At 44.4% G+C, this 25,936-nt stretch overlaps 1 protein-coding gene across 14 annotated transcripts in view; it reads right to left on the reverse strand.

Moving 5' to 3' along the window:
• NFIA (nuclear factor I A) overlaps window positions 1-25,936 on the reverse strand; it is a 248,922-nt gene that overhangs the window by 79,664 nt on the left and 143,322 nt on the right. For all 14 annotated transcript variants that reach the window (XM_063406953.1, XM_063406964.1, XM_063406952.1 and 11 more), the window contains 2 exons: window positions 9,954-10,028; window positions 877-994 (listed from right to left, as the gene is read on the reverse strand). In XM_063406953.1, the coding sequence (XP_063263023.1) occupies window positions 877-994; window positions 9,954-10,028 (193 nt within the window). The remainder of the gene's footprint in view (window positions 1-876; window positions 995-9,953; window positions 10,029-25,936) is intronic.

A 25,936-nucleotide genomic window follows, 5' to 3' on the forward strand; every position in this document is an offset into this window, starting at 1 on the left:
GTTCTTCCAATCACTGCAAACAGTAAGTTACTGCTAAGAGCCTCTCATTAAAGATTATTATTTTTAAAATAAAAACAACAGCTACATTCAAACTACAGAGATTTTTCACACGTGCACTTGCTCACTGCAAAGCTGGTGGCACTGTAGGCTGAGATAAAAATGTAAAAGAGTGTTGGGCTGGAGTTAGACTTTCTTGTCATGTCTTTGAAATAAGTGATCTATTTTGGCTGCGGGGGAAAAAAAATCAATCTGGTTCCTTAATAGTGTTCAAGACTACTCGAGTGACTGAGCTTGTTTATAAATCTAATCTCATGGATGATTAAAGTGAAAGGTAAAAAATAAAAAATATCCTTGTTTGATAGTTGGCATCTAAGCCGAAATCAAAATCAGATGGGGCAGTCATCTGCATTAGCAATTCAGTTTTCCAAAGGCTGAGTCACAAACTTCTAAATGCTTTGTGAAAACAAAATGCTTTATAGAACAAGGTCCTAAAACAGTCTCAGTCTCACAGGTAACACTTTTTACAATAAAGAATACATGTAAGTCTATCTGAAGACTTTCCTTGCATCTTATTATGCTCCAAATTCTTTTCTGTGACAAGCTGAAACTCATCAATTCCAGTGAAACCTCTCTGGATACACCCAGACACAACCAGGAGCTACACAATCCACGCAGCAGTTTTTCTTAGAGCCTTGTACACACAAAAAGAACTTTACTGCAATCCAGCTGAACATTCAGCTCTGTGAATCTGAAACAGCTCCACATCGTGAGGCCCCCAAACAGCTTGTCAGAGAATTTAATGGTTACTTTCCCAGATGAGTAATGATGCTGGCCTGGGTTTCCAAGGAACCTGGTAGTAGGCAGAGATTAAATTACCTGGTAGAGGATGTGCTAGGTAAAGACCTCCTCATTGCTCCTGGGCTCATGCTGTAGTATGAAGAACTTTCCAAATCTGAGAGGGAGAAATTAGGGCCTGTTCCTGCAGCTATCGGTGCTGGGGAAACAAAAGAGATTGCAGTCAGTAAGTCATGTGAATATGGCATGAATTGCACTTCAAAATCACTTTCTTCTTCCTCATGAGTGTGTTTAGTTTCACGATGGGAACAGGTGGGATGTGGAAATTAGGAAATGCTAATGGTACCTGGCATTGCAATCAAGAAGATGGAAATTTTATCAAGAATACAATGTTCCATGACATAGAATCTCTCTTACATTCCTCCAAAGATATTATTATTATTTTTTAAAATTAAACAATTCTGGCATGACTTTCTCTAAGCGCTGCTCTTCTATTAATGTCATTCTAACATTTAATGAAGCCTGTTGCTTTTAAGACCACATTGTCTCTATTGGCATGGTTACAGCTAGGCTGCATCATCCCTGTAGAGTGCTTGGCAGGATCTATAAGCTGCACAGGCAGGAAAATACACCTCAGAACCTCTGGGGTACCTGTCATGTACAGCCACAAGCACAGAGGTTAAAAAAGCAGATGAGAAACTTGAGCTCTTTTCTGCCTAAGAGCATCTGAGCTTTCCTCTGGCCTCTCCTCCAGCTAAATCACAGCTAGACACATACAACTCCCCAAAAGTTCTATCCAGCAGTGAGCTTCCACTCTTCACCTCATCACCTTACCCAGTACTGAAATTTTTATTGCAAGGGATATGAATCCCTGCAATTTCCCTGTCCTGGATCTTTGGTTTCGCATTAAACATCACGGATTCCTACACACCCTGAAACTTGCAGGCACAAGCCATGAACTCCATGTGCTGTATTCTTCTGGGAGCAAACAAGGAACAGAGCAGCTTAATGCTGGAGTCAGCAGAGAATGGATTTCGTGCCGAAATGCCACTAATACAGCAAATGGTACCACGTCCACTGTGGCTGCTCCAGTGCTGTTTACAGGACAATACAACCTCAGGGGCTGACAATTACAGATCACGATTTTCTCTCCCATTTTCAGAGGCATCTGAAAAAGGACGTCCTGCACAATGAAACGCACCAGCTTGGCCTGGGCTGTATTGTCTGAGAGCCCTGATTCACAGCCACAAAGGCAAAGCAGTCTCAGTGCCACACAGGGATGCTGAGCCAAGTTTAATCTTCGGTCTGAGAACCTGGCCCATTTTCAAACATGGAAAAATCTTTCAGTCCAACAGGGAAGGAGTGAGGAAATGAAGACAGGATAGCTCCTATCACCCAGCTAACATGTCTGGGCTGGGAGTGCTGCCACTGCCTGTAACGGGGCCAGTATTTCACCCCAAGTCTTAAGGAGCTCACAATGTCAGATTTGACAGAGGAATAATGTTGCTTTGCAGCTGCCTCATCATCCCCACAAGACAATTAGTTGTTGTTTGGCAAGGATCTTTTAAGAACGTCATTGAGACAGAAAGGGAACAGCCTGGATATCCACGGACTTTTAAAAGCCAGGGATGGAAAATGCACAACACCATTAAAACTTGAGAAAATCTGGAATGATCATTAAAAGGAATTAAGTTGGGAAGTAATTTATGACAAGAACACTCCAACCCTTTGTTATCTTCTCTTAACTATCACATGCTTCCTCAACACTGGGTATATGAGAGGGTGTGAACAGAGAGAAAGAAAAATTAAGCACAGTAAAATTAACTCGTTTTATCAATTTGTGCTTTCTGCAACAGTTTCCTGACAGCAGCTACAAGAGGCTGTAAAACTGATGAATTTGCATGGAAAAAGAAACCGGTGTAAGTAATTTGTGTAAAAGGTAACAGGGACATGGACTGCTATAATTCAGACACCCTGCAGATAGCAGACTGCTGCAGTGTGTGCAGTTATGGGTTAGAAAAATGACCACACTGCAGTCAGTCTGACTTGAATGGAAATCAATCATAAAGGTACTCTCTGCAGCATCTACTCCACAGTTTTCAGCAACTTCCTTGCCAAACAGATTTGTGCTCTGCAAACCCTTTCCTGAGCAATTCCTCTGCACCCTCTGCCTCCCAAAGCCCAGCTTACAGGTTAAGCACACAGTTTTCCAAACAGGAACATAAAAAGGCAAGCACTAAATTACAGCACCGCTTCTTTCTGAGGCACAATGAATTTCCTGGACATTGCCAGATTTATGGAACAGTTTTATTCCAAGGAGATAAGGAAGAAAAACTGGCATGTGGGTAACGCTTCCCTTCGTTCTTTCCCCCCTGCCGTGTTTATTGCCCTTTCCCCAAATCCTGGATGTTTCTTGAGTTGGCGCTATAGAATAAAGGAATGTGAGTGCAGAGCAGGGGTAGGGTAGGAACAAGGTATTGCTGATGCTGTGCAAACTCAGTGCAAAGCAGAAAAGGCTGAGCCCACAGGGATTGCTGCCTGGGGAGCAAACACCAAGGATGCTGTGCTGGTCACCAGCCAAAACTATGTGGCCACACTCAAATGCCAGTTTGAAACCAGAGAGTTAAAGAACAAAAGTCACCTTTAACAGACACCAGCAGAGGTTAAAGTGCCTGGCTGGGCTGTGGGGGCCAGTATCTGAACCCTCTGTCAGTCCTTGCATAGGACCCACCACCCTGCCACCACCAGCTGGAGGTCTCTGGCCCCAGAAGTGCTGTGGCAAAGGCTGCACAGGGCTGAGCTGTTCCTGAATCCCTTCTCCTGCCTTTCTGACAGTGCCTGTCTTCCACCAAAGCCTATTTGTACCTTTGCTTGCAGTTATTGCATTTACTGCTGTAAATCACAGTAAATGCAATAACTGCAACTGCTGGAGTTGTGGCTGCCTCATCCCTGGAAGTGTCCAAGGCTGGAGCAGCCTGGGATAGTGGAAGGTGTCCCTGCTGGAATGAGATGAGCTTTAAGGTCCCTTCCAACCCAAACCATTCTGTGATTCTGTGACTCCCAGCAAAGGCAGCTTCTCTGCAGAGTGTGCAAAGGGATCAAAGTGGTGCAAACTGTGGCAAAACTCTAGTCTAAACTAAAAATCTCTTGTCTAAACTAAAAAACTCTGTCTCAACCAAAAAACTCTGTCTAAACCAAAAAGCTCTGTCTAAACCAAACTTGCTCACTGCAGCATTTGACAATCCACCACACAACCTCCCCAGCCCTGTTCCTATCCCAGGAACACTCTCAGCCCCACATGGAGCAGTGTGGTGGGAGCTGCAGCCTCACAAACCCCAGCAATGACATCTAAAACACACCATTACCCCTGTAAGAAATGCTCTGCAGCAAAGTGACCTCCTGACAGCTCAGGAACATCCCCCAAATGGGAAAGGATGTCAGAAACTGCAACTGTGAGTCAAAGTGAAAATCTCACTACGATGCCACCCGACCCAGGGCTGTGAGCTGGAAGGAGGTGAGAGGGAAGGATCCCTCTTGCCCCACACCCAGCCTGGAGCCCTCATTTCAGCTGCTGGCACCACAAAAATTCCCTGTGCAGTGGGACACACTTGGAGGAGCAGGAGGAGCTGGTTTGCCCAAACAGAGGAGGAGGAGGAGGAAGGTTGGTGCCCCTGCCTGACACTTTTCTACTCTGGGAATTCAGGGCAGCACCTCCCTGCTCCCTCCAGCTCAGCTCCTCAACCAAAACGTCAAGAAAAATAATGGAGAAATTAAGAAAAAGCCCTCTGACTTAACCCAATTGCAAAATTTATTTTGAAAAAAATTACTGAATTACAGAACAGGAAACCCACTAAATAAAACCAGCCAGGCTGGCATTTGTCTCCCTTGGAATATGGCACTTTCTTTAAGCCATGTATTTAGCCTCTCTTTTTTTTCCCCATTTGTATGTATTCATTTTTACAGAGGGGCTGGGATGTGACTAAGATCATTACACGTGTAACACTGCAGTGAAGTGATAATGTGTTTAAGGTTAGATGGGAGAAACATGACATTTGACTAATAAACTTTTTCCTGTGTTGTGACTCCATAAACAAAGGGAAACACATTGTGCTGCTGCTGGGAGCTGGGTGGGATTTTTTTTTTTTTTGCAAGGCCTTTGTTTCCTCCACACTGTATCATTAGATTCAAAGAGGTTTCGCCGAATACAACAGATATGAAATGTGTGATGTTCATTTTAAAATTACAAGTACAGCCTGCTATTGACCATCTAATTATGCTGAGTTCCATTTATAAACATAGCTAACCACTAAGTTTATAGAGACTTTTTGTGCTGCTTTAATAGGATATTGATCGAGAGCAAGGTTTGAGTGGACTGCCATTGAATTGTGTAATGGCATACAAAAGGCAAGGTCACGGCAACTGTTCACTCTATGCCTGCAGTCTATTTTTTATTATAATCTTTTTTTCTCCCTCTCATACCCAAGCCCACACAGAGAGTTTTGGGCCGCAGTGCTTTGCTAAGGAATACAGAATATCTTTTTAAATGTTAATTTTCATGCTGCTGACTTTAACTGCCTTCACTACTGTAGTGCTTAGTATAGCAGAAACCACACAGGCTGCAGCCCAGGGAGAGCAGGTTTATCACACCCTGCCTGCACACATGTGCTCTGTGAGGAGCACAACAGCCTCTCCTCCTCTCCTGGGCTACAAGAAGGCATCCACTGCCCAGCCCAGCCCTTCCACAAGACCCCACACCTTGCCACGGGCACCCAGGACGTGCTGGGATTCACTTTCCCTGTGGGAAAAGCTGGATGAGAGGCATGAGCAAGCTGCGTTTCCTCAGTGGCACCCGTGCTCCTGGAGTGCCTGGAGTGCTGGCAGAGCCTCTCCATCCCAGCCCTTGCTCTCGTCATGGCAAGGACACCTCAGCTCTGTCTGCATCCCCAAAGCTCCATCCCCAGGCCTGGCACCTGCTGGATCACAGTGGCAGGATCCTGAACTTCCCAAAACCTCCTGCCCACAGCGGTGCTGCCCACCCCTGGAATCGGTCTGAGTGTTCCAGGGGTCATTGGCTGGACCATTTCTGTGTGCACACAGGAGCAGTGAGCACCTTTGTGTGCTTGTGGTGCCTCATGCTCACCAGGAGGATGAGGAGTCCCCCACTGCTCCTCGCAGCTCCTCACTGCACACAGCACACGTTGGACCCAACGTGTGGCATTTTCAGGCCAGGGTGCAGTCAGAATTCCCTTGTTTATCAGCACGAGAAATGATGTCATTTTGACAAATAACACACCACCAAACAAATATGTTTGATTTGGCTCTAGCGAACGCCCATAAATCCTAAATCTTTCTTCACATCCTGGGCAGTGCAGTTTATCTGGCTGCTCGAACGACCTCCGAGGGAGGAGATCTTCCCAGCAGCTCTCCCTGCACCAGAGCACATGGTGCAGACTCAGAGCCAAGGGGGGAGTGCATTCCCTGTGCCTTCCTCCCTGCCCTAGCCTGCCACCACCTCCCAGCCTGGCCAGGGGAAGGGGACACTTGGCACCAGAGCCACCCCTGTGCAGAGGGTCTCCTCCAGTGCCCTGATAGCTGCCCACAGCCAGTGGAATATTTTCCAAACAAGGGGAGGAAAGGAGGAGGTTTCACTGGGCCAACAGCTGGCTGTCAGTTCCCAAGCCCGTCCATCTCCGACGCTTCTGCCTCTGAGCCTTTTGTTGTCAGCACAGACCTCTCCAGAGAGGGAAGAATGAAGCCTCTGTTATCTGGAAGGGTCTCCCCAGTATCTGGGGTGACAGACAACACCCAGAGAGGAGCTCACACCCTCTGCCTGCTAATAATGGAGGAGAACTGACAGCATGAGCTGCAACACCCACATCAGATGGGCTGGAGAGGAGTCTTTGTTTTTCAGATGCACATCTATGATCTCTTTTCTCTGTTTTACTGGGCTCTGCAAGCCTCAGCAGCTGGGCAGCATTTCGAAAGAAAATCTGCATCTATAGGACTGAAGAAAGCAAGTTTCTGTTACCAGTACAGTCTAGACTTGTTCAATAGCTCACAGAAAGTGTGATGATCAGCACTGATAGGCAAGATAGATAACAGAAACAGCTGACCTTTCACTTGATTAATTCATTCCCCAAATTTGCATGACGGGGACAACTGCCTCTTACTTGAGACTCCTTGTCATGTGGACCTCTGGGAACTTTACTAAATAAACCTGGCACATAATTGCTACCCACGTTTTGTAAGATTAATTTTAGATAACAGCCACTTAAAATTGGGGGGAATCACTTATTTCTATCATTATATTACCAAAAGCAAGCATAGAAAGAAAAATAACAGTGGGCATACACAAAGATGACCTTTTTGAAAAGAGAACTGGTCTCAGATCAGGACACAGGAACATGCAGACAACCCAGAGAGGGTTACATTAACTTTAAAAGACCTTGCCTACCAATTTCAGCAAATATGAAGCAATTACCTTGTTGCTCTGTTATGTTAAACAATTCTTTGAATATGAGCATGTGAATTAATACTGAGTTTTCTGGGAATATGCTGCTAGACTTGACACTAAACATATCCCACTGGGTAGCCAGGGCATGTCAGGCTGTGGGCTTCTCAGACCTCATAAAGTAAACAAGGTTAAGGCTGGTCAGTACATGTCTGGGGCATCTCCAAGGAAAATCCAGGGTGCTATCAAAAGCAGTGTAGCTAAATCAGCTGCTGGCACTCTTCCCTCTGAGTCAGTTCTGAAGTGATATCCCGATATGCTTTGGGGACACTATTTTTGGTAGAGGTGCTGGCTTGTAGACAGGATATAAAACTGAGGTCTTGACCTCCCAGGATTATTAAAGAGCCCATGAAAAACAGTGCAAACCCCCGTGTCTGGAACAGATAAAAGCTGAATCTTTATATTTTTCCCACCAACACCTTCTTTCTTATTTCTAATAAAGTCCATGCTCTTCCTGCGTGCAGGTGCCCCATCCTTGAAGGTGGTGCACTTCAACTGCAAGCAGAGGGAACGTCTCAGACACAGCTCATAATTTGCAAAACATGCTGAGTGCTAGGATTTCTGATACCCAGTGTTTCAGTTTAGTTACAATAAAATATCAGGGAAAATTAATAAGCTTGAAACACGACGCTCACGAGGTCAGTGCCAAGCTCTGGGGGAGGCTGGGAAGGCTCCAGGCAGGAGCGGGGCACTTTCCTAGGAAAAGTGCACACATGGAGCACGGCTGACAGAGTCCAGAGGCAGCTCCAGCCAAGATAAGGCTGTGGGGAAGTGGGATGCCTGGCAGAGGGGGAGGGTGAACCCTCCAGGCTTCAAAAGCCTCACGCTGTCACGCTGAAATGGAGTGACACGACACGGAGACGCTGAAATGCCGGTGACAGCCTGGGTCTGTCCAGCCTGGCTGCAGGTACCAGGCAGCTCTGCTCTCTCTGCAGCCAGCTGCATGCCAAAGCCTCTGCTCAAGCACTTCAGCAAGTGAAGTGATTCACAAATGTGCTGAGCACTCAGCAGCTCCTCTTGACTTCTGAGTCCTCTTAACTTCGCCCTTTTCTCAAAATTCCCACCGGTTGTCAGGGAAGGAAGCTCAGGAAAAATGTTTGCTTCAACATTTTTTTCTCTCTGTCTCTCTCCAGGGCATACAGCTCTCCTGTATCTCACCATGCTCTCCTTGTACCTTCCTTTTTTTGAATGTAAAGCCAATTGACTAGCTAGCATCTTCCCAAAAGAATAAATAAAATGGGAAAATCCTCTGAGAAACTCTGTCTTTTGACTCAAAACCACAGATTTTCTACTAGGTTTGTGCCAGTTAGATTCTAGCCCCAGAATGACTTAAATTCCATGCCCAGAGCCAGCACACAAATAAATATTTCTGCTATCTAGGAGAACCATTTTTATCATTTAAAGAGATTGGTTGCACCCTAAGGTTCTAAAGGGGCACAGAGCTGAGGGTTTCACCTGGAGCAGGGATTGATGATAAAGTGATATTATCCCACAGCTCCACACTGGCTGGAGAAAAGATCACAGAATGGTTTGGATTGGAAAGGACCTTAAAGATCACCCAGTTCCACCCTGCCATGGGCAGGGACACCTTCCACAACACCTTCCAGACTGCTCCAACCTGGACTTGGGCATTTCCAGGGATGAGGCAGCCACACCTTGTCTGTGCCAGAGCCTCCCCACCCTCACAGGGAAGAATTTTTTAGCTCCACAAAGGACTTGTTCCTACAGGCCTGGCTTAGCAGGAGTGTCTCAGCAAGACCCTGTCCATATCTTTCTTTGGACTATCTGGATTATGTCATAGCAAAATACAATCAATGCACCTCTGATCAATGGAGCAGGGTGGTGACAGGTACTCTTAATTCAGTGTTGTTAGTGAGTATTGACAAGCCTGTAATGATCATGCTGCAGTGTGTCACTCACGCTGGGGGCATTAGCATTCTTTAAAGGTCAACCCCCAAATCCTTCTAGAAGACAGAATTCCATACAGCTAATGGAAAACGTGGGCCTGGGGAAGTCAGGATGTGTGAGATTATCAGGGCTGAAGTTGGTACAGTTGTTGGCATTATTAATGACTTTGGCAACTTGCAGGTGTACAAACCCCAAACTCAGAGAATGCCCCGAGCTGGAAGGAACCCACATGGATCCTCAAAGTCCAACTCCTGGCCCTGCACTGGGACAGCCCCCAGAAACACACACAGACATGTACACATGGCATGGATAAACACAATGTGAAAAAACAGCATCAGAAAATTTCCAGGGTTGTGTGCTCAGATCAGGTAATTTCCAGAGGTCTGGTTACAATGCAGCCCTTGGATCCTGCAAGGGATCCATGGGAAGCTGATTTCTGTATGCATTTGTCTGCACTCTGCCCATTTTCAGCTGGGTACCAGACGAGTTTATCAACTTGCACATGTAAGTTTGCAGAATCAAATTATTTATCAGCTCACTTTAAAATTCTGCTGATTTATTTTCACCAATTAAAAGAAGTGGCACACAAATGCTGTCCACTGGGAAGAGGAGAGGAGAAGAGAGTCCTAATTTTCAAGATGCTGTTTCTGAATTGAGGAAGGGAACAATAAGAATCAAAGGAAAAAAAACCACCTTGGATTGCAGAAACCACATAAACCAGCCACAAAATGATACTTACTTTGTGAGACTCTTACTAGCTCAGTCACACTGAAAACACCTGATGTGACAAAACTGTCCTGGAAGCCCAAATGTCCTACAAAACAAACAGAGTGAGAGAACAGCGATTAGCTTTATGCATTTAATGACAGTATTCTCAAATACTTTACTTTCATTTAGCCTTAAAATGTGACATCTAATTTCCCACTTAGCAGTAATTATTGTTTATGTAGGTGGGTAACCAGTCATACAGCTATGTAGGCTGCTTTGTGGTTTCTATCTAGAGGTTAGGAAAGCTAACATGACACATCAGCAGGGAGATTTTTACATGTTAAAGTATCTCAACAGGAAATCTGAAACAAAAGAGGACTATTTTAATAAACGGTTACCTTGGATGACCCCTAATGACTTCACAACTGAAATGAAAATACTGTACCTAGGAAACAGACAGGACAGCTAAGTTCCATAATCGTTTTAAACATTATTCTCTAAAGAAACATCTGATCAGGATTATCTACCCATTCATTCAAACCAAACAAGATTTAAAGACGTATTCTTCATTTTTCTAAGGTTACACCAGGGGGTTCTTAAAAGAGCAGATGCTTAAAAAAATTTAAATTAAGGCCTTTTCAACTAAAAAAAAAATAAAATTCTAACACTTAAAACTAGGTTTTGAAAAGAAAAATAAATCTCTGCATAAGAAAAAGTAATGACTTTGAGCTGTGGACTGTCTGTAGGAACCAGGGCGGACGCATCCACGCTCACCTCCCTTGTGCAAGGAATGCCTCTAGACTCGGTATCAAAATGTGATGGCACTTTACATAACAGTATTTTCCTTCTTCTCTGCAAACATGCCTACCACCAAATGTTCATTTAATTTTCACGGGTATGCTCAGTGACAAAGGAGCAGCCCAGGCCGGGATCTGGCAGCTCGGGCGGGACAGAGCCGCACTTCAATTAGAGGGAGGGCTGCGCTGCCGGCCGGGCTGACCTCCTGCTTTGGAAATCAGGGTCACAGCAGAAATCGCAGGATAAAGGGATTATTAAAAGAACTGTAAAGTCCTGCTTGCCCACAGGATAAGTGGCATACCTTTTTAGGTTGTCCTACTTAGAGTCACTGATTCCGGCGCACGCACACATTTATTATTGAATGTTTTGCAGGGGCACCATCTGCTCCATCGTTAATTGTTTGTCAGGCTCAGGACGATTTCCCTGCATTCCATATATCCTCCTGCACCCCACGCTCATGCTGGGAATACCTGTGCACCTTTCTCCAATGACCAGAGCAACAGGACCAATGCCAGCTGCACACTTGCACTCCTGCCTTCCTTTTGGGGTTGTTTAAACAAACCCAGAAGATCCCACTGCCATTTCTACCTGCGGAACGGGATGCAAAAAGAACACAACTTCTGCACGGGTCTGCAGAGGGTGGAATGCCAGGCAGTGTGGCAGGGAAAGGTTTGGGAGAGATCTGGAGGGAGGTGAGCGTTCACCTCCAGCCAAGATCTCACGGAATTCTGCTCCTACACAGAAGTTGTTCCCTGTTTCTGCGAGGAGCCCACGGTGCCAGATGAACGCAGTCTCTAAGCTAACAGACTCGAGACAAGTTTCTGCATCAGGCATGTTTTTATACTCCAGCAATAATGATGAGTTTTCAAACTGTGTATATGTATATCTTTGGGCATCCTTGTGTATGTGTGTATACATATGTATTATGTACACAAACATATAAATATACACAAATCTGTCATGCTCCAGCTGTAGATAAATGTACTATAAAATATTGAAATTGATGCTGAAATTCAACACAAACAAATTCCTCAATCTGCAAACAAGGTTTTTATTTACATCAAGAGAATAAATTTTTCTCTACTTCAAATGAAAAAAAATGTTCTTACGAGCTTTTATTTTTCCTTATTTTCAATTTAGAAATAGCTCCCAGATAGCTGCAAGTGCTCCTGCCTGATCTGCTTTGTATTTTCCCACAATAAAGGTGATGACTACCTCATTCTGCTTTTTAGAATCGGTTGCTGCCCATACACAACGTTTGCTCATCGCCGATTTCCCGAGTATTTTTAATATGAAGATCTACTTTTCATATGCTGCAGCAGACCTGCCTATTGAATTAAATGATCTGTGAATTAAAAATAATTCTCTTAGGTCTTCACTGAAACCACTCATGTGCCTAAAATTAAGCATATGCTTAAGTGCCTTGCTGGCTGGGGGCCAGGACGCTTACTACTCCGCAGAGCCCTTCGGAGGGAAGGCAGCCTATGCTATGTAACTTCTCACACTGTGCTCATCATGGCAGCATCTGAGCAACTTCCAGAAGTGCATCCAGCAATGCCACGAACATCTGCCACGTGTTGTTTTTCTCCACAGCGCACCACGCGGGCTCTGCTCTGGTGTCCACTCCCACCTGCATCTCCCAGGCACGGAGAGTGAAGGTGAAACTTAAATATGGAAGGAAAAAAAAAAAACCAATCCACCCCAAATCACAGCCATGGTAGGATATTTGGCTGATTTTTTAAAGGGAAAGCCCTTTGTAATTATCCAGTAAAAATGTGATTGTGGCAAGGCAAACTATGTTACTTTAACCTGTCACACACAGGTCAAACCAGAAATGAAAGTGCAGTTTTAAATATATTCTAACTCTCAGGGCATGAGCAAAGATGAGGAAGTTATCTTGGGCATGCTGACTTCAATATTTCCATCTTGGCTACTCTTGAAATGTCCACTTACTCCTGCAGGAACATTCCTTATGGGAGTATATGTAAGAGTAATGATTAAACAACAGCACGCAACGAGCATGGTTGGATTTTCATCCTTCAGTACCGAAAATAAACATTTCACAAATGAAAAGTGGAATTTCACAACTCTCCAATTTGATATTTACTTATAAACATTAGGAAATCGGGGGCTTGTCTCACCAATCATTAAGAATACCTTGAAACCCACAGAAGTCATGCCCTTGGCTTAGTGCTGGATTATAAATGTATTTTGAGGTATGGTTGGTCTGTGAATTTGCAGTTCAGGAGAACTCCATGGAATTTTTAAAGGTTTGCCTGGATGGCTCAGACTGCAAAATCCAGGCCTAAGACTCTCGTTTTTGCTGAGCTGGGATTACAGTGAGAGAAGAAAACGAGGGAAATAGTACAAAGAACTTAAATGTGTAAAAGAAGGATTACTGGGAAACAGCAGCACTGCCAAAAGATGTGGAGCTAACATTATTAACAGGGGTCAAAATGCAAAAAAAGTATCAATTTGGATCATCCCCTTAATTCTGAATGAGAAGAAAAATAGGTGAAGTCAAGCAATTACATATGCAGATGTTAGCATTAACAAGCTCCTGCACTGAAAAGATGATTAAACATCCTGAAAGCTCCCAAGGTTTACTTTTCATAGGGCACCTTACTGAAATACTTGCACTGTGATAATTTTGCTCAATATCCAAGGGACAGGACATTGAAACCTCTGTGTACGACAGGTTATCTCTGCAGCTTCGTGCAGCAGCCACAGTTTGGTAGCAAAGCAGGTGCCCAAAATGAACCTTGCAGAGTTCATTCACTGAAATTTTGGGTACAAATTAAGACACGTGGCTGGCCAGGGCAGGCCCTGACTCAGCAAAGCTGTTGGAGCACTTGCTTCATTTTCATCCCATGCCCTGCTAAAGAACGTGCTCAGTGCCCTGTCAAACAAAGATGGGCTGACAACCTTCAGGAGGAATTAAAATAAATGGTTCAATCACTCCTTCAGTCAAGTCTAGGGGCAGGTAGGACTTAGCTCATCACCTGAGATCTCACTCTGGCCCACAAGGATGATCGTCTGCCCCCTAAGGGGGGAAAATACCCAGGATAATAAGACCAAATTGAATAAAGCAGGATAGTAACTAATAAATCATTGTGCACAACAACACAATGTTGTTGTACCAGGTACCGCATGGAAAACATCTTTCCATAACTTGATGGCTGCTTTAATTGGGGAGAAAATTCCCAATGTCATTTATGTATTCTTCTTTCGGATCCCAGCAAAGAAGCCAGAAGAAAAGGCTTCAATTGCTAGAGCCTAATTCTGATCTCTCTCAAAGAAGTTTTAAACAAATCTTTCTACACCGATCAAATAGAGTTTCACCTCATTTTCTCCTAATTTACACTGGCAGAGGAGAAATCAGGATTAGGACTTGTTGTCTAGTGCTATTTGTTTTGAATTATTAAGCAAACATTCCTATTTCAATGAGTAAACGTGTACAAAGGCAACTAACCTTCGTCCTAAAATGGAGTTTACAGGGAGAGTATTGTCTGCTTTCCCAATTAATGCAGTAAAAAGGAGTCTCAGACGTTGAGCTACCAATCAAGAGCTTGTGTTGTAGCTTGAGAAAATCATGACTGATGCAATTACTTTTATGTAGAAAGTCTGAATATAGTCTATAGGTTAAAGTTCACCGGGTTATTGTTCCTTAATTGAATATCTGAAGATGTTTTCAAGGTGCTCAAGGTATTATTGTTATTTAATTAGCAGGCTTCCTTGCGTAATCCAACAGTGTTATTTTTGCTATAAAATGGTTAGATTGCACCATAAATATACAAGGTATTTTCAAAACAGAGATACAGCTGGTTTCCTGAAAGCCAAGCTTAAATAAAACAGAGAGAGTTACTCCTTTGAAGATGAAGAAGTTCAAATTCAGTTATTTTTCTTCCACCACAATCTGAGTGACAATGTATTAAACTTCACAGAACAGCTTTTGGGGAGACTTTGATTCCTTTTCAGCGTTTTGAAATTATACAAGTCCCCCAAACTAGCACTGAACCCATTTCTGAAGCTTTTTTCATGTTCAGCATCTCACTATACATAGCCATCTTAAAACCTTAAAATAGTAATAATCAATTAGGGTCTCAAGCCTATTATCTTAACCAAATGCCCGATTAAAAGAAAAGCCCTCTCTGCTCGAAGTGCAACTCGATTCCTTTTGGTTTTATCCTCTATCTAGATAATCCCATGTTTCACAAACAATGCGGAGCAATAATGTGGATGAGGAAATTAATGTCTGTATCACACAGCACACGCAGGCCTGGAGAGAGGGGATGTTATCAGAGGGAACCCGGCTCACCCCGAGGACTCCCAAAAGATTAGCTCCTCTGGCTGAGGAGGATGGGGGTGAGGGAGTTGCTCCTAATCTGCATTCTCCAGCAAAAAAGGGAAGGACTGAACATGCGTGCTTCAGTCGAGACCTTCATAACACTTACACTCTGCTTAATTGGAAGGTGACTTTATCAAGGCTGGGCTGACCCAGCTGAGGCAGCCCCGCCACTGCTGAGAAATAGCTCAGCTCTATCCCAGCTGGAAATATAATGCAAGATGAACAGGGCTAAGCTGTACATCTGAAAAAACTAACTCTGAATCTAAAAAAAAAAATGGAGATGGAAGAGAACATCTATGCCAGCCCCAATATTCTGTCCAAGGGAATGTCTGTGCCATTCCGATGGCAGACAGCACCAGGCTGGGAAACTGCATGTGGGAACAGTGAAATCTGCATTTATCAGCAGCCCCCAAATACTGATCACCAGAGCTGCCACGGTGGCCTTGCTTTAATTGCTTTGCACAAAATGCATTGCTCACATTTGTAAATGATAAACCTTTAATGGTAAATCAGACCACATTTTTAATTCGTGGGCATTTTATAGAAGAGTTAAGCAAGACATTATACATTAAAGGTGATGCAGAAACCTCTCTTGTTTCCTGACAAATGCTCCCACTCCTATTTCAGCTTGTTATTTCCAATATAATTTGAATGCCACAGCAACAGCTCACCTTGGACAAATTTTACATTTTCTTATGAAAATAACTGTGGGGCCACATGTCACAGATGCTGTTGTTTTCCCTGACTCACTACCTGCCTTTGGCTGAGCTTTTAAGAAGCACCAGAACTTTCTTTGTGGCCCATAGCAGGATGGATTAGACCGTCCAGGGCATGTCGTGTTAGTACAATAGAGGAACACTTTTAAGACTTTAAAGTCATGTAATACAATTCTAGGCTGGATCTTTCTTGTTAAAAAAAGTAGAATGGGAGTGATTGAAAGAGAAAAGGGCCAATATTTGACAACAGAAATCAGCATAACCTCCTAACAGCGGCAGTCATGGATGACTGCCCTTTGACCCGGGGAGATTATGTGGGATTTCAATGACAACAGCTGGAAGTGAGCATGTGAGAATAGAGAACACAGATCTGAGGCCTCCTACAAAAGACTGCACAATCCCTGCCCAGATCTGAGTGTTGATTAGAAATTGTTTCCTGGTCCTGGCTTAATAGACTGTGATAATGAAAGTTTTGTTAACCCTTCACAATATGCAAAACCACTGGTAAATGATTTGCCTTTTTGGGTTTTAGCTAAAAAGTCTGCACCCAGCAGACAGTGAAATTGTCTGTCTGGTATTGCTTGGTTTTGTGGGTGTCCAGAGCTCAAGTTCAGCTCCTTTTCCATATGTCTGTGGCCACAGGGAATCAATGTCTGATGAGGGTGGCGTGGAGGAAGGACTCTCACCCTTCCCTAAGGAACCCACCTGAGCAGGGATGCTCCAGAGGTGACTCAGAACAAAAATACGAGTGTAACCTCTCCCTGTGTGCTACCTTTCCTACTCACAGCACTTTAGAATCTCTAATGAGAAAAATACCTAATTATGCATTGATATTTGTCATATTGAGCTTCAGAGTCTGGGCTGCAAATTAATAAACGTGGACGAGAGCAAACACGGCATCAGGTGTGTCACCAACAGCCTGATCCTGCAGGGATCCACTGCAGCCTCAGCTCTTAGGAGATTCAAACTCATTTTATATTTAAGTGCAGAGATAGTGGAATTAATGGAAACTTATTACTGTTAATGAACCGATTACAGATTGCAATCAATCATGTCAGGTTTTGTCCAAGTGGTGGCACACAGATTGTTCCTTTCACTTGAAGACAAAGATCTTCTTGAAACATTGAAAGCATTTCAATCCACAATAAAGACCTGGTGTGATGGAAAACATTCCAAGATCTAAGATGTCTGAAGTGGGCTTTCATTTCTGATGATTTCTAACATCATTGGGTACTTTTCAGTACTTGTGAGTGAAAAAGCAGTTAAATACGGTTTTTTGATATAATGATAAAATTTTAGAATCTTCCTGTCTACCATAAACCCAATTTGATAAAAAACCCTGCATTAATACCGATAGGGCCCTATAGCTTGAAAAACAACAGATGTCTTAAATTACCATATTTCTGTTTCAGGTCCTCCATCCAAAAGTGAAATATTAAAGAAAAGAAGGAAAAAATCATTATAAATGGTCATACTCATTTGGCAGCTTATAAAATAATGTGCCTCCTCAAAAGCGTTTCAAAGTAAATGAGATGAAATCTACCTTGGGATAATAATTCTGGAATATTTATAGCATCCAACAATAAAAAGAGTAATAAAAAGAAAAGCCTGCCTCCCTGAAAATAATAATATGAAGGAGTTATTTATCTTCATATTTTCATATCAAGCCTGGTTACAAGAGCAGTGACAGCTGAGATCTCCAAGGTCTGTGGCGATATTGCCAGTGACTCAGTGTCCAAATGGAGCTTCCAGGGAGAGCTGGCAGCATGTGGTGCTGCAGGGTTCTCCCTGGGCACCCACCAACAGGCACCCACCCACCCTGTGGCAAATTTGGGCACTGGAGGGGTCAGAAGGGGATATTGCCATCCCTGCCCATCTCCATCTCAAGATCTCTGTAAAATACGGTCCCAATAACAACCTTGGCATTGCAATTAACCTCAGGACAGCCCAGAGAGATGGGAAACCTCCTAAAGAGAATCGTGTAAGGATCATAGTTCTATCCACTGGTCATTTTTGATGTCAGCATCTTATTTGTGGTGCAGCCTGAAAGAGTGGGTTTGTTCGACTCGCTTGTCTGCAGCCGATCTCGCATGCTCTGCCAGCTGCCCTTGCTCCTCTCTCCATCACCTGTCCTTGCTCCTCTCACTCCTCACCAAGCATCCACTGGAATTTTGCCTCCTGAATCTGCCCACTGGTTTCTAGGAAGCTGCTGGCAGGAGGAAGGAGCCGATGGCAGGGCTGTGTGCTGTGTCCGCGTTCCGGTCCGCACGCCGCCCGAGCGTGCCTTGGAACACGCAGAGTCTACTTGGGTTTGCACTGCTCCAAATTAGAATTTAGCTACAGTATTAATGCCATAAATATTATTGTTCATGCTGCGTGAAGAACATCAGTGTGAAAATAAATGTAAGGATATTTAAAAACTGGTGTGGAGTACTTAGGTATTCAGACTAATCACGGGCTGAAATAAGCACATTTGTTTCAAATCCTGTTTATAGCACTGCGGCCCCTCCCTCCTTTAAATCTTCCTCTTAACCATAGTGATGTTTATTGAATACCTGTCATTTCTCCAGCAGCATGTGCCAACAGCGGCTCACCAGTGCCAGGCTGCATGAAAACCCTTCTGTCTCCTATTCTCCAAGGGGCTCCCTTAGATCAACCACTACCATACCCAATACACTGAAACCCATAAATTTGCAGATACTGTAGTCAAAATTCTTAACAGGAAAGTGCACCCATTTTGCCCAGTGTAGCATACTGAAATATCACATGGTGAGAAGCATTTCTCACCATGTGTAAACTGTCAATTTGATTTGAAATTAAAATTTTTGATTAACATGAGCATTTCTGAGCCTCCCGCTGGCAGCAGCCCTATTGCTGAAAAGTGACATGATTTGTGACACACATGCTGTACAGAAGCCCCATGCCAGCAATTGTTAAAACCATTTTCATTCTGCTTTAATACGGTATGACACTCAGGAAAATAATTTTAATATTTAGGAGAAAGAGGGTAAAGGCTTAAGGACTGAAGTCCTTTATGGGTGTAAAGCGGGATTAGAGCAGCACGGAAAATCGGCACGGAGGTCTCCCCATCTCACAAGTCATGTCTCTTTTCAGCAACAGGAACCATCTGCAGGAGGCTAAGAAAGGTCCATGCCCAAGCACAAAGCCTTCTTTGAAATCCAGTTGATATTTCAAACACAGCATGAGGTACTTTCCACCTATGAATGCCGAGATGTTTGTGCACAGCGAAATGCTCGCAGCTCCAATAATTAAACCCTCTTGGACGGGAGGTAGGATTTTCTGGTTTCCACAGCAGTCTGTTATTTTTCCATGTTTATCATTTCCCTGGAGATATCAGTGGTCACCGGAGATACTAACATTTATACAGCAGATTACTTATGAAAGGGGAAACTTCTGTGACTAGTGGGACTTTTAAGGCAGGGAATCTACCTCTTCATCAGGCTGGTGGGAAGATTTTTGCTAGTTCAAACAGCTACCAAGCAGGCACAAGAAGCAGGACAGATTTTAAGGCTCTGATATCCGCACGCAGGAGACAAAAGTTCAGAGGGGATTTTTATAAACGTAAGCCTGTGTCACTGCTGCAAGCTGCTGACTCAACTGTGTCACCTGCGTGTTTCTCAGAGTGGATCACTTCTTTTCCAGTAACATCATGTTCTGAGGAAGTTTATCATGAAACAAGTATCACGAACAGTCATTCTGAGCAGCAGAGCAGCTTTGATATGTGTCGACACGCATCTGACTTTTCTTTGAGCTCCTAACACTGTTCATTACATTAAACACTCCGCTCTGCTGGACTCTCTGTTCCTAGTAAACACGGCAATTTCTAATTGCCGTAACACAGCAAGTTAAAAAAAAATAGAGTATTTCAAAAGTCATTTTAGATGGTGAAATGAAATACCAGGATGATTCAGGTGCCCTGGAAGTATTCAGGCCTGAACATAAAGCCATGGGCTCATTTACGTTGATACTAGAGCACAAGAACTCAATCTGCATGAAAAACATGATCCTCAATAAAGCTGTGATACACAGTTACTAGAAGTATGCAGGTTCTTTTAAAGAAGTCTTAAGTTTAAATAAGCATTGTGTGTAAATATCTTGTTTTAATTAGTATTTTGCCGAGAAATTATACAACTGCACTCAATGATGCTGTAATTATTTCAGGATCTATAAAACCCTCCCTCAGCTGGATAAGTGCACCCTCCAAGGTTACCCTTCAGACACGCTTGGAGCTGGCCCGAGGGAGTCTGAACTCCTGTGGATGCAGGATTAGGGGACTGTAAAAAGAGGCTCTGGGGGTTTTTAATGTGCACGTTAGTTGATAGTTATAGGAATAATCCATGTATCCAGGTAGTATGGCAGGATTCTCTAGGAAAGCCCAGAGTCCAGGAGGAGCTGGTGGGGACAGGGTCAGGTGAGGGCAGCTCCTGATGGACACAAACCCTGGCGACTTCATCCACTGGATCCTCTCACCCTCCCTTCCTGGCACTCCCCTCTCTTCACTCCACGGCACTTCTAAAAGACTCTGGCAGGACACCACGATGATGGAAACTGTGGAAATATCTGCTTAAGATTAGATTGTACAGATGTGATGTGAAAGTAAGGACGCTGGGCATGGAAGCTAAGTCACGAGGATGAGCCAGCTCTGCCTTTCCCCACTGCTTTCCTCTCCCTTCAGAGCTACCTCTTACACCTTCTCAGCTGACACCAATGGTGAGCAATCTGCAATTCACAGTAAACTCCGTGGATATTGTGTATTTACCTATTGTCCTTTAAATTCAATTTTTGGAGTTTTCTCTCAGGGAGTCTCTTACTCGTCTATTCTTTGCACAGAACTAACTCTGATAGCTTTTAATCCCAAGTAGGCCGATGTCTACTGGCTGCATATTACATATTTACATGTTAGTTATTCTTGTGGCTGGGGAAGGAAGAGATTTGTCACATCATGTCATGCAGTCATCTGCCTCTGACTGGCTCCACTGGGAGAGTGAAGGTGCATGGGCAAAGTACTGCACATCCCTGGAAGCAACACAACCCCGTCCTGGGGTGACCCAGGCTCACCAGGCTCATATCCCAGGCTCTGCCTCCCCCAAGCACTGAGGACAGAGCCCCACAGACAGACTGACTGCCCAAGCTCTGCTGCACTCAGGGTTAAGCAGGCAACCACACTCTCAGACAGCAGTGGAGAACACCCAGTGTGTTAGTGGGCAATTCCCCAGCCAAGTCCCAAACTAGGGACATAAATCCAGTGGGAAGAGGCTGCTGGATGTGGAAACCAGCAGCAGAGCTCTGCACGATGACTGAGACTCTCTTTCTGTTTCATTCTGAGTTTGTGTTTTGTAGGGCAGGATGCCCTGTCTACATTCCTTTACGGACTAAGAATGGACATTTATTAACAAGCGCTTGGGCGGACAGCCCAAAACTCCAGACTCCTGGCCTGGGACTGCAGCACAGAGAGGGCCAGTGACCCCCGTTTGTGTTTATTGTACTTCTAGAGACACATGTTGGTGTGATAGGGGCATTCACTTTCTCAGGTTCAGGCCAAGGTCAGGCCAGAACATGGACCAAGTTTATTTTTCTCCTGTAATCTGCTCAAGCTGTAGCCCAAAGGGGGCCTCGGAGTTCACTCATTGAGAGGGATTCAACATGAACACAGTAAATGGAAGAGGCAGAGAGGGACCTTGTTCATCCTTCACTGATTTAAAGTGCTTATCCCATGTGTGGAAGATTGGGTGGATCCAGGGGAGCTGCTCAGGGAATTGGGATGATGTTGGTGGGATGCCCCATCCCAGGAGGGTGCCTGCAACAACTCAGATGTGCTCTTGGGGTACCAGTGAGGACCTGGGATAAATCTGTTGCTGGAAGCTGGGCTGGACAGCTAAGCCTATGCAGTCCCTTCCTGTAGCAGCTGATTTGCCTTGTGGTGTGGCACAGTGCAATACCCAGGGATGCAGAAACATGGCACTGTGGTGGATTGACCAATCCTCATGTATTTAAGGTATCTGAAGATACCACAGAGGCCAGGACTTGATAATTTGGGCCACGTTTAGCAGTCTGGCCTGTGACAATTTGTACTCTGATTGACTTTCAAGCTGGCATGAAAAAATGAAAAATGAAAAGGAATTCCACTGGCAGAAAGCTCTACATTAAACTAAAGCAACTCAGGTAAAAGAACACCCATCTACTATGGTTTATGATGCATAAACATTCATTTCTTCTCTGTTTCTCCTTTGCTTGCATTACTCAAATGCAGGAAAAGAAGGGAAAAATAATGATGGATGGATTTTGGAAAAGTTAGAGTTCAACTCAGGATGGATGCGATCCCAAACATTTCAGATTCTTATCTCATCGTAATTGGAATAGCTGAACCTCTCTTGTCTGCAAAATTAGGCAAGGCATCCTGTGAGAATGGGCTCTTTTTCACAGAAGTTTAGTCCCCAGACACATGAAAGAATGAAAACAAGAACTGGAACAGAACATTTTTACTTTTGAATAATGGCTTCATCTGGGCAGCTTAGAACAGAACTTCACTGGAAGAGCTGAGGAGGAAATTCTCTCTTCCAGTGTGCCCATCCCTAGACACATTCTTCCACAGAGCACATGAATACTTATCGAAAATGATAATTTATCTAAGCAACTCCCATTCTGTAGAATTCAAAAGAAAAACAGAAAGGGAAAAAGTACACGTGGGCAGTAGATAGACTGTCCACTCTTCTACTCCCTATGTCTAATGATGAAGAAATCATTCAGCCAAGTCCACATGCCCTGCTAGATCCACCTTTGCTCTTGAGCAACTCTGTTCAACTCTGTCTGCTCTGGCTTGTCAGGATGAGCAGGAGAGGGGAGGGTGAGTTCCTCCAGAAGCAGAATCTCAGATGCAGAGCAATTAGAGTGTTTGAAACATGTTGGTTTTAAAACTCCCTGAGGTTCAACTGGGAGAGATTAATTCTCAAAAGGCCTGGTATCTCCAGTGATTACAGAGGTACAGGAAGGATTTTAGGTTCACCACTGGTATCTCATTTTAATGCCTACTGTCAGATCCATGTCTTAGTCCACGTATCCAGTCAGCATAGATCTGCAATAAAATTTGCTTTCACCCCCATTTCCTGCCCCAAGCAATCTCTTGACATTCTCTATCCTTACAGTTTTATCTGGCTACTTTTTGTTTGTTTGTTTTTTTCAATTCAGAAGCCTGTAAAATACAAGTGCTGCTGAGTTATCCTTGAGTTCCTGCCCTTCATCCGGTTCGTTTGCAGGAGGGAATAATGATCTGTCACCAAGGTAAATTCACTGCCCGGCAGATAATGCCACAGTGTTTCTGCTGCCCATTTCACAGTAAGACATTCTTTTTCAATGCTGCTGCATCTCTGTTCTCGTGGGAACAGTTTACGGCTGACATAGCAATAGCAGTAATAACAACTTACATTTATATTGTACACGGGATGATCTTTACTTCCCTCTCCTCCTAACAGTGGACGGGCCCCAGTCCTACTGCAAATCCATCCTTCATGGCCATGGCAGACAGAAATCTGGATTCACTAACACTGAGCTGCCTCATTCCTCAGCTCTTTGCTCGGGTTGTCACATCCTTTCCAGCCCGCTTTGTTATTGATTTAAATGGAGCTGTGGGCCACTACCCAAACACTGCCCTAAGCCTTGCCTCACAAAAATCTGTGGGGATCCCCTCCTGCCTCAAAACCGCAGCCACCTCAGCCTGTCAAGCTGCTGTCCACCCTCTCCTGCCCCTCACCTCTTCCCTTCCTCCTGCAGCTCTGGCTCTGGCATGCTCGGCTGTACGATAAAATTGGCTCCCCTCTGCACGGCGTGGGGGACGGGGCCAGCTCCCTGCATTCTGCTGCTGGAAACTTCCTGAATGCGAATTCCCTGATTTTGAAAATCAGGACTTTGAGGTCTAACATGTGGGAAAATTGCAGGAGGTCTGCAGTGCAAAGCTGGTCAGGTGGGGACACCCCCACAAACACCAGCAGGTTTTCAGATGGAGATGCAGCTGTCAAAGAGCCTTCTGCTACAGATAAAATTTTAGGAGTGAGGAATTAAAAGTAGAAAAATAACAGGAACAGTGGTCTGGGTTCCCTGTGAGTGAGAGGGGCACAGGTACATAAGCAGTATTATGATCCTGGGAGAAGAAATACCAATGAAAGATTTGGCCCAGCATGGTCTGAGAGCTGGTGTTGACACCCCTGTGCTTGGCTGGGGCAGGGGGACTGCTGGGGTGCCACGGTGACCCCATGGGAGGGCACAGCACAGCCAGGCTGAGGTGCTGGCCATGTCTCCTGCAAGGCCAGACAGAGAGAAGAGAAATATCTGGATCCCCTGGAGCAGCCCTATCACCTCTTTGTGCCTCTCCTTGCCAGGGATGGGAGCGAGGTGCTGGCTCCTCACACCAGAGCGTGGCTTGCAGCAGATCCCCTTGCTTCAAGTGCAAGGGAGGGAGGGTAGGAGGTAATGATTAGAGACACTCTAAAATGATTGCATTAATTGAGTCTTATGAAAATGGAAAACAATGGCAGTGGGTAATAATAAAACCCCACTGTAACCACGCACATCTCTTGTTTACTAGAAAGTGCTTCAGTGACTACAGATTTACTCTGGGGCACAGCAGGAAACTTTTCTCCTTTAAATTTAATCAGCCCTTTTTCCCTTTTTTTTTTTTTCCCCTTTCAGAGAAAAATACCAGCTATCAGATCTGTGTTTCCCATCCACTCCTAAGACTCCTCAGTGCAGTGCCTGGAGGTGATAGTGTGAACTCACTCAAGAATGTGAAGGCATTTTATAAATCATTTGGTTCCAGCAGGAGGGGGAGAAAGGGAGAAGGCAGAGGGATGATACAGTTTACAGCACATACTCAGCAGTAACTCCCAACTGTCAAACTTCAGCATTTTCTTCAGTTGCAACAGTGGTTAAGAAAAAAATGTTAAGACAGCAGACATGAAATGCACATTGCAAGCAGCACATTTAATCAACTGGCACCTTCCTACCACCCCACTGCCCAAATCTATCCGGACACTATCCAGAAAAAAGGTTGTACAAGGGAAGATAGGGCACTGAGAAAGGAGCAGAAATGAACAACACGAACTGCTATAAACAACTTGCAGTGCCCTTTTTTGTGCCAGATAACAACAGCAGAGTGAAAGGAGGGTGTTTACAAGTGTGGCTCGCTCGCCTCACCTTCCTCCTGCCCCTTTTGCCATGCTCACTACCTCCTGGGAAAATATTTGCGGACCATTGCAAATAAAAGTCTCCTTCTCACTTTCCAAGAAATGGATCTGGTACTTTTCCATTTCAGTCGCACTAGAGCCAGGCTTCAGAGGGGATTTTATTCTCACAACTCCATGAGAGTTGCTCTAAACTTTCTTTACAGTTCCTAGCTAGCAACTTCTGCAATTAAAAAGTAGTACCAGCAATTAAAAAATATTATCTGTAGAAGTGATGAGGCTTTTTCTGGGAGCCTGGTCTCACTAAAGTGCCCTTCTTGACAACAGCAGCAGTCCCCTGTGCTGCTTTCAGGAGCTGTGCATTACCCTTCACATGCACTTCCCTGCTGGTGTACCCAACTCCAGGTTTACAAAATTAAGGCTATTTGGAAAGCACCTGATTAACCCAAGAATCTGCAATATGTGCAGACATACAGGTTTCTTCTGAGTGTGCAAGCCAAGTATGAGTATGAAGGTTTGGATCCATTTGAAAGCAAACCACCTTGTACCTGTAAAACCACAAGATTCGTAAAGGCACTACACCACAGGCAGAAACCAGAGGAAGGTGTGAAAAAATGACAGAAATTTTCATAGTGTATAGATCTATTCAGAAAGGTTTGGAGTCAACAGAACATCTCCTGTGCTGGTCAGGAAGTCAGAGCAAAAGAATGCCTGAGTGAGAGCGGGAAAGTGCAATCCCTTATCTACACTTGGACATTCCCATCTGGGTGAACCAAGCTCTGGCTGAAGCCACCCACAGAAGTTTAGGTGCTGGTAGTTCAGGTACAGTGAAGGGTAAGTGTGTAAGTGGGAGGAAAAGTACATTTTCCTAAGAAGTGCCAGACTGGCTGGGACTGGAATCACAGGGAATCTCTGATGCCTTTGGGTGGACTTGTTGGAAAACAGAAAGACACCCACC

Source organism: Prinia subflava, chromosome 10 (genome assembly GCF_021018805.1).
Source record: "Prinia subflava isolate CZ2003 ecotype Zambia chromosome 10, Cam_Psub_1.2, whole genome shotgun sequence".
Taxonomy (NCBI): Eukaryota; Metazoa; Chordata; class Aves; order Passeriformes; family Cisticolidae; genus Prinia; species Prinia subflava.